Source organism: Emys orbicularis, chromosome 2 (genome assembly GCF_028017835.1).
Source record: "Emys orbicularis isolate rEmyOrb1 chromosome 2, rEmyOrb1.hap1, whole genome shotgun sequence".
In the NCBI taxonomy this organism is placed as follows: domain Eukaryota; kingdom Metazoa; phylum Chordata; order Testudines; family Emydidae; genus Emys; species Emys orbicularis.
The window spans coordinates 245,484,191-245,498,415 of NC_088684.1; the positions used below are offsets into that span (position 1 = coordinate 245,484,191).

At 41.9% G+C, this 14,225-nt stretch overlaps 1 protein-coding gene across 1 annotated transcript in view; it reads left to right on the top strand.

Moving 5' to 3' along the window:
- VWDE (von Willebrand factor D and EGF domains) overlaps positions 1-13,038 on the top strand; it is a 66,588-nt gene extending 53,550 nt beyond the window's left edge. The window contains exons 21-31 of the mRNA XM_065398452.1: positions 3,630-4,301; positions 4,664-4,759; positions 4,844-4,939; positions 6,184-6,279; positions 7,290-7,385; positions 7,762-7,857; positions 9,123-9,218; positions 9,318-9,413; positions 11,353-11,448; positions 12,093-12,162; positions 12,927-13,038. Coding sequence (XP_065254524.1) covers positions 3,630-4,301; positions 4,664-4,759; positions 4,844-4,939; positions 6,184-6,279; positions 7,290-7,385; positions 7,762-7,857; positions 9,123-9,218; positions 9,318-9,413; positions 11,353-11,448; positions 12,093-12,162; positions 12,927-13,038 — 1,622 coding nt within the window. The remainder of the gene's footprint in view (positions 1-3,629; positions 4,302-4,663; positions 4,760-4,843; positions 4,940-6,183; positions 6,280-7,289; positions 7,386-7,761; positions 7,858-9,122; positions 9,219-9,317; positions 9,414-11,352; positions 11,449-12,092; positions 12,163-12,926) is intronic.
- Positions 13,039-14,225: the final 1,187 nt, after the last annotated feature.

Sequence of the window (14,225 nt, forward strand, 5' to 3'; positions counted from 1 at the left end):
CTTGCAAAAGGCCATCTAATAGTAGTCTAGAAGAATTAGGGCCAGATCCTAAGGTCTGGCTGAGTGTTACTTCCCTGCTCCTGGAGAGTACCTGGGGCCAGTTCAGCCACCAGTGTAAGGTAGAGCTGCTGCAGTAGGACTGCTGTGGCATCTGCAAAGGCCCTATACAAGCCATTTTGCCAGCTCAGTTTGGTGCTCTGGCTGTACTCACTTCCACCCCTTTTATGCCATCTCTGACCCTTGAAGGACAAGAGGGACTAACAGAAGGTGGCCAGGGGACTAGGAGAAGCTCAGAGAGACTCAGGATTTGGCCCTTTAACTCCATTTGTATTATGAAAAATTCAAACATTCAATTACTAGAAACTGTGTTCAGGAACTCTGTGACTATACATTTTACACACGTATACACACTGCATCCCAGGCTATATTATTTAAATCCATGAACAAATCCTTCAGCTTGTAATACCTTAAAATGATTTTCTTACTCTACTTAATGTTTAATCAAGACAATTTTAACTAACTGAAATCTCAGTTAATTGAAAGGCTTTGAGAGTTCACAGCCAGCAGATGATACTCTGCTGAAACCCTTAGGGTATATCTGCATTGCAATAAAACACCAGCGGCTAGCCCACATCAGCTGACTCAGGCTTGCAGGGCTCTGGCAGCAGGGCTATGAAATTGCAGTGTAGACATTTGGACTCAGGCTGGAGCCTCTGCTTTGGGACCCTCCCGCCCAAGCCCGAATGTCTACACTGAAATTTTATAACCACACAGCCTGAGCCCCATGAGCCTCAGTCAGCTGACACGGGCCATCCCCGGATGTTTTATTGCAGTGTAGACATACCCTGAGTGAGCCTAGCTAGGAACCTATATAACGCCCATTTGGACCTAATAAACATTTACCACTGTACAGAAAAACAAGGAAAAGAGAAAAATTGGAATATGCAAAAAATTTAAATCAGATGGAATTATCTAGTACAGTGGTCTATTATAAAACACCAATGTACAGTATGCTTGCCAATAATCAGTCTTGGTGCAGAGAATCAGTAATGAATATTATATCAAGACATGCAAGCTAAAGATATGGTGGCAACTCTACTTCCCAGATATAAACCTTGTTGATAAACATAGAATCATAGAATATTATGGTTGGAAGAGACCTCAGGAGGTCATCTAGTCCGATCCCCTGCTCAAAGCAGGACCAACACCAACTAAATCAAGCCAGGCCTTAAAAACCTCTAAGGACGGAGATTCCACCACCTCCCTAGGTAACCCATTCCAGTGCTTCACCACCCTCCTAGTGAAATAGTGTTTCCTAATATCCAACCTAGACCTCCCCCACTGCAACTTGAGACCATTGCTTCTTGTTCTGTCATCTTGCACCATTGAGAACAGCCTAGCTCCATCCTCTTTGGAACCCCCCTTCAGGTAATTGAAGGCTACTATCAAATCCCCCCTCACTCTTCTCTTCTGCAGACTAAATAACCCCAATTCCCTCAGCCTCTCCTTGTAAGTCATATGCCCCAACCCCTTAATCATTTTCATTGTCCTCCGCTGGACTCTCTCCAATATGTCCACATCCCTTCTGTAGTGGAGGGACCAAAACTGGATGCAATACTCCAGGTGTGGCCTCACCAGTGCCGAATAGAGGGGAATAATCACTTCCCTTGATCTGCTGGCAATGCTCCTACTAATACAGCCCACTATGCCATTGGCCTTCTTGGCAACAAGGTCACACTGCTAACTCATATCCAGCTTCTTGTCCACTGTAATCCCCATGTCCTTTTCTGCAGAACTTCTGCTTAGCCAGTTGGTCCCCAGCCTATAGCAGTGCATGGAATTCTTCCTTCCTAAGTGAAGAACTCTGCACTTGTCCTTGTTGAACCTCATCAGATTTCTTTTGGCCCAATCCTCCAATTTGTCTAGGTCACTCTGGACCCTATCCCTACCCTCCATCATATCTACCTTCCCCCCCCTCCAGCTTAGTGTCATCTGTGAACTTGGTGAGGGTACAATTAATCCCATCATCCAGATCATTAATAAAGATGTTGAACAAAACCAGCCCCAGGACCGACCCCTGGGGCACTCTGGTTGATACCGGCTGCCAACTAGACATCGAGCCGTTGATCACTACCCATTGAGCCCAACAATCTAGCCAGCTTTCTATCCACCTTATAGTCCATTCATCCAGCCCATACGTCTTTAACTTGCTGGCAAGAATACTGTGGGAGACCGTATCAAAAGCTTTGCTAAAGTCAAGATATATCACATCCACTGCTTTCCCCATATTCACAGAGCCAGTTATCTCATCATAGAAGGCAATCAGGTTGGTCAGGCATGACTTGCCCTTGGTGAATCCATGTTAACTGTTCCTGATCACCTTCCTCTCCTCCAAGTGCTTCAAAATAGATTCCTTGAGGACCTGCTCCATGATTTTTCCGGGACTGAAGTGAGGCTGACTGGTCTGTAGTTCCCCGGGTTCTCTTTCTTTCCTTTTTAAAATATGGGCACTATATTTGCCTTTTTCCAATCGCCTGGGACCTCCCCCGATTGCCACGAATTTTCAAAGATAATGGCCAATGGCTCTGCAATCACATCAGCCAACTCCCTCAGCATCCTTGGATGCATTAGATCTGGACCCATGGACTTGTGCATGTCCAGCTTTTCTAAATAGTCCTTAACCTGTTCTTTCACCACTGAGAGCTGCTCACCTACTCCCCATGCTGTGTTGCCCAGTGCAGCAGTCTTACACAGGACTATGCCTCACTGAAGTTGATATTCATATTCAGCTTGGTAGCTTTGTAATAGGACTTGCTGAAATATTTGTTTTTGTTTTTGTGTGTTAAAGTTTCTGATGGATTAAAAGCTTAAACTGGTGTGCGGAGGTAGCGTTTTATATTGCAAACATATCAAATAACTTGGAACAATAACAACAAAATCTTTGTGGTGCAGACCAGTTGGAATAATGTAATAGCATAGTTGAATAACAAGCAAAAATATAGACATCATTAATCTTTGGATTTTAATAATGTGAAACAACCCTTATTTCATAGCACTTTTTTCATTAAACTATATGATGCCTTTTAAATTATATGGGCATTTTTATGAGTATTACAGGCAACCATTTCCTACGGCTTATGCTATTTCAAAGTAATAACTGTATGTGGCTTTTTAAACTCTGGACTTGGGTTGGCTTGACATATATGTGCAGTGTTATTATAGCAAGCAATCACTTTATCTTAAACTAAACTCTCTGGTCCAGATACTCAGTCCCCAGCAATACAAAGAGGTTGGTAATCCGTCCTAACAGAACAGCTGCTCATTGCCCTGGTGTGTTTGTGTTTGTGTGGGGGGAATCCCTGGTTGTATGCCAGAGCTGGGCTGTTCTATTCTATCCATCCCAGCAGAGAGGCCATGTCGGGGAGGGCGAGGACATTGTGCTTTGTTGATCCTGGCTGCTTAGGGGCCGTTCTTAGGGCTTAAATCCTATTGAGTGTATTTATTCTGGCCTAGCAAGGGTGGATGAAGGGTTCATGAGGCACAGGACATATTTTATCAGATCTGAATATCCCCATACAAAAATGTCTTGTAATATTTCTGTACTTTTTTTGTTCTGTGATGTTTTGTAGGTTATCAACAGTCCATTGAGAGAGTTCCTAATGCCACAAGCTTTACTCCGAGTCCTACAGATGTTGTTGAAAGTTTTATTTCTGTGCAAAGAGCCAGCAGCACCCCCTCAACCTCCACAGTGAAAACAAACACACCGTGGAAGCGAATTAATTCTCAAATAACCACTTTTAACCAGTCTGCGAGTACCAGATACATTGGCCATACCTTCACTGCCATCAGTAACCAGCTAGATAACACAGGAGAAAGCTCTGCTGTAAACACTGTGACAACGCCATCTTTTAGGAACAGCCCAGTATTACACAATAAGACAACAATGACACAATCTGAGGCCTACAATCCTTTAGAGACTAGCAAGGACACATTGCTTAGCAGCAAAATGAACATACCCTCCATAATGAGCAGAGTATTAAAAGGAGGAAATAGTCACAAAGTTCAACACCCATCGGTCAAGCATAAGGATAGTCTTTTACGGTCTGGTTTTGTTGGAATCACTGACCCACCAAAAGTGCCTGGCACAGATCAGGAATCAGATGCAACAGCAGTGCCTAAGGCATTAACTTGTGCTGATTTACCTTGTTTTCCTGGAGTTCTCTGTGAACCAAGCCATGATGGAAGTTTCAAATGCGGTCGTTGTCCTTATGGTTATTATGGAGATGGTGTCACTTGCAGAGGTATTGCTGATAATTATACTAAATGTTTTACAATGAAGAATCTGTGACATTTTTATAATTTTAAAAAAAGATATTGTTACTGTATAATGGCTGGAAAGAAAATAGCTTTAAATTGTCCATTATTTCACTATTAAAAATGATACAGCTTGAATTTCACACCAAGACGTTCAGTTGTATGAATGCATTTAAAAAAAAAAAATGTTTGTTCAGTGTCCATTAGCTTCCATGCTTAATGTCAAGGGTCTTAGCTGATTTAATGCAACGTGTTTATAAATAATCATGTTAGGCAAGACTTCATTATGCTAAAGTGCTGCTGTCATTTTCCTTATTCCTCTGCTCTTATTTCTCTTATTGCCTTGCAGCAATATGTAGGCATGCATGTGGTAAAAACATGGAGTGCGTGGCACCCAATATTTGCAAATGCAAACGTGGCTACTCTGGTTATAACTGTCAGAGTGGTGAGTATGGTACATTGAATTTACCCCATCTAACTAGTATGTGCTAATGAAAGTATCTAAAAATCATGTGTTGATTTTGCACAGCTGTATGTCAACCTGACTGTAAAAACCATGGCAAATGCACGAAGCCCAATGTCTGTGAATGTCCCCCAGGATACAGTGGATCAACCTGTGAGGAAGGTAATTGGGCTGTCTCCTTAAAATTAGAATCATAGAGTCCAAAAAAGTTGTGCCCTGATTGACTGTCACTACTGTGAGTATTCATCCTGACAGGGGGAGGGATGTCTGTTGGTTTACACAATTCCTAGAACTATCATAGAAATGAAATCATAGAAACGTAGGACTGGAATGGACCTTGATAGGTAATCTAGTTCAGTCCCCTGCGCTGAGGCAGGATTAAGTATTATCCCCTGACAGGTGTTTGTCTAACCTGTTCTGAAAAACCTGAGGGAGATTCCAGTCTCCCTAGGTAATTTGTTTGAGTGTTGCACTACCCTGACAGTTAGGAAATTTTTCCTAATGTGTAACCTAAATCTCCAGCTGCAGTCTAAGCCCATTACTTCTTGTCCTGTCCTCAGTGGTTAAGGAGAACAATTGATCACCCTCCTCTTTTTAACAACCTTTTACATATTTGAAGACTTTTATCATGTCATAATAAAATGTATGTATAAACTGTATCATTAAAGTATCTTTCATAATATTGAAATCTCCATGAACATTGTATGTGGTAAGATGTTCCTAAATGTAGTGAGCTGTAAAGGCCAAAAGAATTTTGGTTTTCATTTTTATTTATGACATTATCAGTACATTTGGATGCTATATTATATCTACACATACATATATACACACTGCATAAAGATTAAACCCCATTCTCCCATGTCCTTAAAATATACGAATTAGCAAGCTAAAAATTGATGGTGGGCGTTTGTACACCCATCTGTGTACAGAGTGCCAAGTGCAGAAACCAGGCTTAATATTTTCATTTGAAATTGGACGTGGTTCTCAGGCCTGTCACTCTCCCCACTATGCACATTTAGTAATTTTTGATAAAATGACGACCAGTCCCTTTGAGCCAAACTGTGCCCTCAGTCGCACAGATGGCTCCCATTGAAGACAGTGGGCCAAGTTAATTGCTGACATGCACAGGTGTACCTCTATTGATTTCAGTGGAGCTCATACTTGCGGCAAATTTGGCCCATAACAACCTGCATGTGCTCATCAGGCAGAATTTGGCCCTTTCTGCACTTCATCACTGTGGAAAGAAGGAGGTGCTCCATTGTCATTATTTCATCAACGGGTCTTCAGTTTATTTCCAGTTCTTTTTGCTGATACAAATGTTACCTTTAGTTATCACTAAAAGATAACCAATTTTAATAGATATTTTTAGAGCTGACTTCTTGAACAACATAATTCTGTATCTGCAGCACATTGTAACCCACTGTGTCAACATGGAGGCACATGCTTGGCCAGAAATCTCTGCACCTGCCCTTATGGTTTTGTGGGACCCAGGTGTGAAACAAGTAAGCAAACGAAAATGTAGAAATCAAGAATACAGTAACTTTTATTCCCCTGCACTGGGATTTATTAAAACGAACAATGCTTTACATTTCTGATGCACTGTTAGCAAATAGTAAAATCCAAGATGACTGTTTGAAGGCTACTAGAACTGGGGCTTACTAGCATCAATTAAATAATGTTTGTACAGCACTTTGAAGATGTCAAACGTTATGTATGTGCTAAATAATGTATTATTATTATGATTAATTGCTCAGGGAGATGGATTTAGAGTTGAGGTTAGGACATTATCCAGAACAAGTGTAATTTTTGGCATCTGGTTACTGTTTCTGGATTCCTAACATGGCCCATCCTTAAGCTGTTGGGATGGTCCTCATTCTGAGGTTGATAGTAGTAAATGCTAGGTCAGTGGTGTGTAAGATCACTGAGCATAACAGCACATTAATGGACTCATCCTCTGACCTGAAATGCAAAATGGAGACCTTTGTTGGGTATTACAGCTGGCCAGTTTGAACAGTTTAGTCCCAAGTGAGATACTGTGTTTCACATTAGTTATATCTGGCCTTAGATGCTCCAAGTGTTCGAACCAGAATTTTGGTTAATTTGCACACAAGTCGTTACTCACTGAAAGGTCCGTGCTTCAGGAAACCATCACTTGATGTTGTTGTACCATTTGTTGCTCAGTCTTGAACCTTCCCTTTTCTAAGCATGTACTTAGAAAGGTGATTATTAGACAAATCCAGGCCAGGAGCATCTGTTCAGAGTGGGACTTTTTTGACATCTTCCAATCTGGTGTCAAGCTCCTATATGGCATTGAGACAGGATTCATCTTAAACGAAGCCTCAAGTGATGGATTGGTGTGTAACTCCCATTAGTATCAATACAATATACATGCTCATATCTGGGGAAGAACTGAGAAATCAATGAGGTTTCTCACAGACATAAAATTGTAACAAGCTCTTTTGTACTGTTTTCTCAGCTCATGGGGTTTTTTTTCTGATTTTCTGGATTATAGTGGTTTGCAACAGACACTGTGAAAATGGTGGTGAATGTCTCACTCCAGATGTCTGCCAGTGTAAAGCTGGCTGGCATGGACCTACATGCAATACAGGTAAAACTGGATATTCTCCAAAGGGAACTGCTTTGCAAAAGTTCCACACTCGGGGGCCTACCAGAAGCAGAAGGGATTCCCATTGCTCAACCTTCTGAACCATTTGGCTCAAGCAGGAGGCAGGAGCTGCTGCTACTGCTGTGGAATCCTAGCGACCCCATGTGCCTCCATTAGTTCATTTCTTAGCACAGCCTGCGGAACTTTGCAGGGAATGGCATTTCAGTTCTTTCACCTGCTGTCTTTTAGATTCATTGTAATCACATTAATCATTAACACCCTGTACTTGCAGTAAAAGCAAGCTATTTCATCACCCATATGTGGCGATGCAGTTCTGTGTGGCTTTCATTGCTTTGTTTTTCCTTCTGCTGTTCTGCAGTGGTGTGTGACCCCGTATGCCTCAATGGTGGCTCCTGTACTAAGCCAAATGTTTGCCTCTGTCCAAATGGATTCTTTGGTGCCCAGTGTCAGAATGGTAATAATTTTTCTCTTACTTTTCTTTTTTGGGAAGACACTGAGGAAAATGCCTCCCTCTAAAAGGACACTCTCAGGATTTTAAAAACTCTCAGTAAAGTAACATAGGGGAAAGACAGAGATTTCCTTAAGATTTCATTGTTTATACTGGCCAGATTGTGGCTGGCCCCTTGTGTGAATGTCCAAGGAGGGAGGATGCATGGAACTTTGCTTGCCCTGCGCCTTTGCACCCATACAAAAGCCAGTCACAATTGTACAAAGGACTGTTGGCTGTGGGGTATGACTGGGCCCTTAGCTAGCCAGCCTGCACACTGCTATCAGTAAGGCTAAGATTTTGTCATGGATATTTTTAGTAGAAGTCCGGACAGGTCACGGGCAATAAAGAAAAATTCACAGAAGCCTGTGACTTGTCCCTGACTTTTACTAAAAATATCAGTGACAAAATGGGGAGCTCTGGGCAGCTGTGGGGGCCGGCTGGGAGCTCCGGGGGGCCCCACCAACTGTTGGGACTCAGAAGTCCAGGGTCCCCCTCCACCCGCGTCACAGAGCTGCAGGGTCCCTGCTGCCCAAGGCGGCTGGGAGCTGCGGGGAGGGTGAAGGGGGGGGCCAGCCAGGAGCTGCGAGTTCACCCCCCCCATGGTGGCTTGAGCCTCCTGCTGCCTGCGGTGGCCTGGAGCTCTGGGGTCACCCTGCTGCCCACAGGAGCCGGGAGCTGTGGGGTCTCCCTGGCCCACGGCAGCCAGGAGCTGCGGGGTCCTCCGTCACACAAGTTGGCTCAGACCTCGGGGGGCCCCCACCATCGCGGGCAGTGGGTACCCTGCAGCTCCCAGCCACGGTGGACAGCAGCAGGACCCTGCAGCTCCCTGCTGCTGCGGGCTGAAGTCATGGACATCTTTGGAAGTCACAGATTCCGTGACTTCCATGACCTCCATGACAAAATCGTAGCCTTGGCTATCAGGGATACTAGCGTGCATAGCATCCTGCAGTGCAGCTGCGAGCCCTGAGCCATCCTACCCTGTGCTTCTAGAATGGGTCCTGTATCTGCTACAGAATAGGCACTGCTCCATGTCAATATGGCTCCTGCCAGACAGGCAGGATTTTGCTAAATATAAATATCCTAGAAAGATTCCTAATAGATGTGCATCTTAATAGTGGTTACAATCTGTTTTGTTAGGATAGTATGCAATATAAGAAGGAGAAAGCTATTCCTTCCTATAGTATACAATATTTGAAGTTATGCCTTATTCCCACATTTGTATCTTTTAGCTGTTTGCTACCCTCCCTGTAAGAATGGTGGCCACTGCATGAGAAATAATGTGTGCACCTGTCCTGATGGGTACACTGGCAGAAGATGTGAAAAAAGTAAGACAACATCAAAATGCTTCCAGGATTCAGAAGCAATTGGTGAAATGCTCTCGGGTTCATTATTTGTACTAATCAGTAAATGATATTTAATTTAAGGTGTCTGTGACCCAATGTGCATGAATGGAGGCAGATGTGTGGGGCCAAACATTTGCTCTTGCCCCTCAGGGTGGAGAGGAAAACGATGTAATACACGTAAGTATCTTATAACTAACATGCTAAAATGTATTAAAGGAAATATTTGGCTAAATAATGTAACTGACAGTTCTGTCCAGCAAAAGTCATGAAGATAGTACCAAACAGCTTGTGGGGTGGGGTGGGGTGAGGGGATGGGATACTTTTTCCTCTGACTACAGACCCACATCAAAATGCAGGATGTGATATCTGTACTACTGAGCCAAAGCCATGGAGGTTTCAGTTTAAACCATGAAAACAGGACATACTTTCTGTTCGAGAGTAGCATGTAATGTTTTTCTTTTCTATTTCAATTATTGTCGACATTAAAAGCCCCATGTTTCCAGTGCTTACACCCAAAGTATGTCTGTAAGAGCCTTTTCAGAGAGTTCCAGTTCTGGCCCTAATCCTGATTTCATTGACAGCAGGGTAAATCAGGAGGAACTTCATTTAAATCAATAGGAATTACATTGATATGAAAGCAAAATCCAGCCCTAAATATCTTTTCTTTCAGAAACACATGTCATTAAACACATATTTGTACTTCCATGTATATATTAATTCTCTTAATATTTTCTGCTCTTAAAAATATCAGGACAAATTCAGCCTCTAGTTACACCTACACAACCCTTTTGACTTTAACAGGGTCAAGTCAGCAAGGAATTTAGTTTAAAAGTTCTTTTGTATTGGACAAAGCATCTCTTAAAAAAACCCTGACATTTTCTTTTTGTCCACACAGCTAAAACTCCTGTCTAAACCCTAAGTATTTCACATCTTTACAACTGTACCCTGTTCTTCTGTGGCTTACCTGGCACTCACCTTGTCCCACTTCTAGTTAATTCAGATTGCAGCTAAGAGAATCCTGTTTGCTCCTTGTTCTGACCACCTGATCACCTCTTTAGATCCCTTGGCTGTGTTGTTCCCCCCGCCCCAAAGTTCAAGCTTCTTGAACTTGTCTTCACCTTCCAGGCTGTTCATTGCTCTGCTTCTCTCTCCTTATATGTTTTTGACTCTATCACATTGCCCCTTGTGCTTACATAAAGCCCTGGCAAGCTTTGTTAACGTTTTTTAAAGTTGGGCTCAAATTCTGTAACCTCTTGTACATTTGAAAACCTTGAGATTTTATTTCTCAATGCATTACTCCTTCTCTGTCAATGATGCCAGAATTGATTGTCCACTTATCTACTTCCTTCACAATGGTCTTTGCACCTTCCCCCCTGCTGGCCCTTATGTATAAAACACCCTTCTTGAACTGATCCATAAAGCCACTGAATTTCTTCTTCAAAACCCCCATCTTCCAGGGTGCCTACTAGAATTTGGCCATCTGCTAATGGACAGGTTGAAGGCAGCTGAATATTCGTGATGTGGAGTGTTCTTTTATTTTTAAAGTGTATACTATTTTATAATCATTAAATACCATATATGTTAAAAATGGTATGTGCTTTGACTATATTCCTTTTCCCTGCCCTCTCTATACTGCTTGTCTTCTTAGGCTACACCTTCACTATGAACTAAGGGTGTGATTCCCCTGTTTGTGTACATATCCTCGCACTAGTTCTCATTGAGCTAACACGAGTGCAAGTATCAGTCTAGCCTCAGTAGTAGTTTTAGCAGCAGCGGAGATGTGGCTGACCTATGCCAAGTACATACCCACCAATTTCATGCTAGTTTGTACTCAGCACGGCTCAGTCATGTCTCCACTGCCGCTACCATTGCTACTGAGGCTTCACTGCTATTTATACTCGCGCGAGCTCAATAAAAACTAGCACAAGGATGTGTACACAAGCAGGGGAATGACACCTTTAGCTCATAGTGTAGACATAGCCTTAGATTGTGAGCTTCTCAGGGATGAGTTGGTGTCTTCTGGGGTGTGTGTGGGGGGGGAGGTCAGCACTCCACACATTATGGGCAATATTGGAGTGCAATAATTTAACATTTCTTTTTGGGGGGGGGTATGAAGCTATTTGTCTTCAGAAATGTAAGAACGGCGGAGAATGTATCGGACCAAGCATGTGTCATTGCCTTCCACAGTGGGAAGGGGTTCAGTGTCAAACACGTAAGTCTGATATGATTTTTAACTCTTAAAAAAAAAGACATTGATGTTGCTTCAACAAAGTTAATGACTGTTAAGTGTACAGACATACATCAGACCCTTGACTCCTCTGTCTTCATTTGATTTTGCATTTTGGCCCCAGTGTTGACAGAGAAGTGGGATGAAGCCTAGAGGTGTCTGTGTACCATTTTGCAGCCCAACAGTAGCTGGAGGTGGCCAGGGAGCATTGCAGTCCTTGGTGATCTGCTCTACACACTGCTGCAACAACCCTTAGGGGCCATAGCAATAGCCCAGAACAGTCAGATCACAGTGTGCTCTGGCCAAGCCCCAGCCATGCCCCCTTCCCTCTCTCAGTATTGCCCCAAGTATGTATCTACCATGAGGGCTGTGAAGGGAGGTGGCATAGAGCCATTCTGCTGGCCCTATAGTACCATGGAATCCCCCTTACACTGGGGGTATTCCTCAGTGAAGAGATCTATTGGGCTTATGGCACCTGTCTGTCAGCAGAGTGAGTACACAGAGGTCATGGCATAACCCAGTATTGGGGCCATTTTCTTTACAAAGCAGTTACTTTGTTTTTGAGATTAAAGCCATATACCTTTGCATATTTCAGCTGTGTGCAGTCAGAAATGTCTCTTTGGTGGTAGGTGTGTGCTGCCTAATGTGTGCTCTTGTCGTCCTGGTTATACTGGAGTCATCTGTGCAAAGAAACTACAGGTAATTACATTATGAGTACACAATATAATAAAGGAACAGGGGGCAAAAGAAATGGGAAAACTGCTGTGGTTTTGGTTTCACAAAAACTTGTTTTGTAACTTGTTTGAAAGCCACATTTTGTTTTTCAAAACTAAAAAGATTGGTGATTCAAATCCAGGTTCCGTTTTCACCAAAGAATCTAATTTGGGGTGGGAGTTGTTAGCTAATTACTAGGGATGGGCCAAAGTATTTATCAGTTGATGTGAGAATTCATACAACTTTTTGAAAATGTAAAGCTCTATTTGTGTGAAGTATTGTTATTTTGCTGGATTTTAATGTCTGTAATGCAAATTTTTGAAGGGAGCTTAATTTATATATCAGTACCTGATTATAAAAAATTCAGTGCTCATAAACAAATTTGATTCAAAGATCCACTTTATGGACATCTTGAAAGGTTTCATCTATTATTAAATGTTGTATAGATTGTGTAAATAGATTATTTGGTCTGAGTAATAAAGGTTTTCTATTCAATACCAACAGTACAGTATATACCATTGCAAAGAGTATTTGCTTCCAAGTATGCTTCTCTCTATTTTTGGAAAGGTAGCTTATTTTTCAAAAAACTAAACAAGCTTTATGGATCAGTATTCAATATTCCATTTCTGAGTGGCTTGGGAAGGCAAATATTCATTGGAAACTGCTTGGTAAAGTTTATGATGAAAGCACAGAGTGTTCTGAGTACCCACCAATTTCTGAGTACACTAAAATCTTTTATTTTTCCCAAGGTACAGAGACATCATGGTTGAAGAAAATCAAGTACATGGATTACAAAACCATGCTGTATGGACTAAGAGGCACATGAAACTAGAAAGAGGCTTTGAAGGCAATAATGAATGAAGTTTATTTAAACAAAGGGAGTGATATCCTGAAGCATGCCTTTAAAGTGTTCATTATGATTTTAAAGCCAAGGACATTAATTTTTAAACAGTGGTAGAACAATAACATACTAAGAGCAGAAATGTAATAATCTGTTGTAAAGCCTCATTTTATTGCTACCTCACACTCAGAAACCACAGCCTCTGACTCTCTATTGGACTTTTAGGTATTGTAGATGATCAGATCCCTGGTCAGCTAATGTCTGGAGAAGTAGTCATTGGAGCAGTGATCTGTAGTGAATGTCCTTCCTTGGTACCTAATCTAAGCATCTCCTATCAGCAGGAAGGCAGCACCTGACAGGATCAGGTCCTGACATATAGCATTTTGTTTTCACATATTGATTTTAAAGAGCAAGTTCTGTTGGTTTAAGAATCCCCTGCCTGTAATGAACAGGTGAAAAAGGGTTTAGGTTCCTGTTGCATCATTCGCACATGCGATAGTGTCTCGAGACTATTGATGAACTCAACATCCATTTCTAATTATATTTAATGTGAAACTGTTATGTTAGGGTAGGTTGACACATTCAATGCTTACATCTGACTGCACCTATGCCTCTGTGCATGGTCATCATTTCAAAATATCTATAAGAGAATGTAATTGCCATAAACATAAACAATGGGCTTTTCAGAGAAATGCTTTTAAAAGTTAATGATAAGTGAAAATACTATATATTAAAGTAAAAGAATCTTCTCAACTCAGCAATTTTCCTCAGGTTATCTATAAGTTATAGATATAAGTTATCTATCAGCCCTTTTAGGAAGCAAGGACTGTAACTAAAGAGCCATGATCTTCTTAAAAAAAAAGATCACAAATAAAGATTTTTACAGAGTTTAATTTAAGAATTGATGGCTCTCCCTGTGGAAACATTTATGTATCTATCTCGCGTACATGGCTATAATCCACATTAAGTTATTTCTGACTTTATTCATTTGTTCCACACCTAGTGCCCAGTCCCGGTGCTGGCCTCTGCATAGCCTATGACTGCAGGCTCTCCTCCGCTAATTTGAAGGATCTAAAAGTGACTGTCAGCTTCCCTTAAAAAAGAAAAGTTTCCAGTCCTTTCCCCTGTGAAGGCCCTGATCTTTCCCTATATGAACTGGTGGCCAGACCAGGACAATGGGACATGAGGTGGTTTCGCTATCAGCATA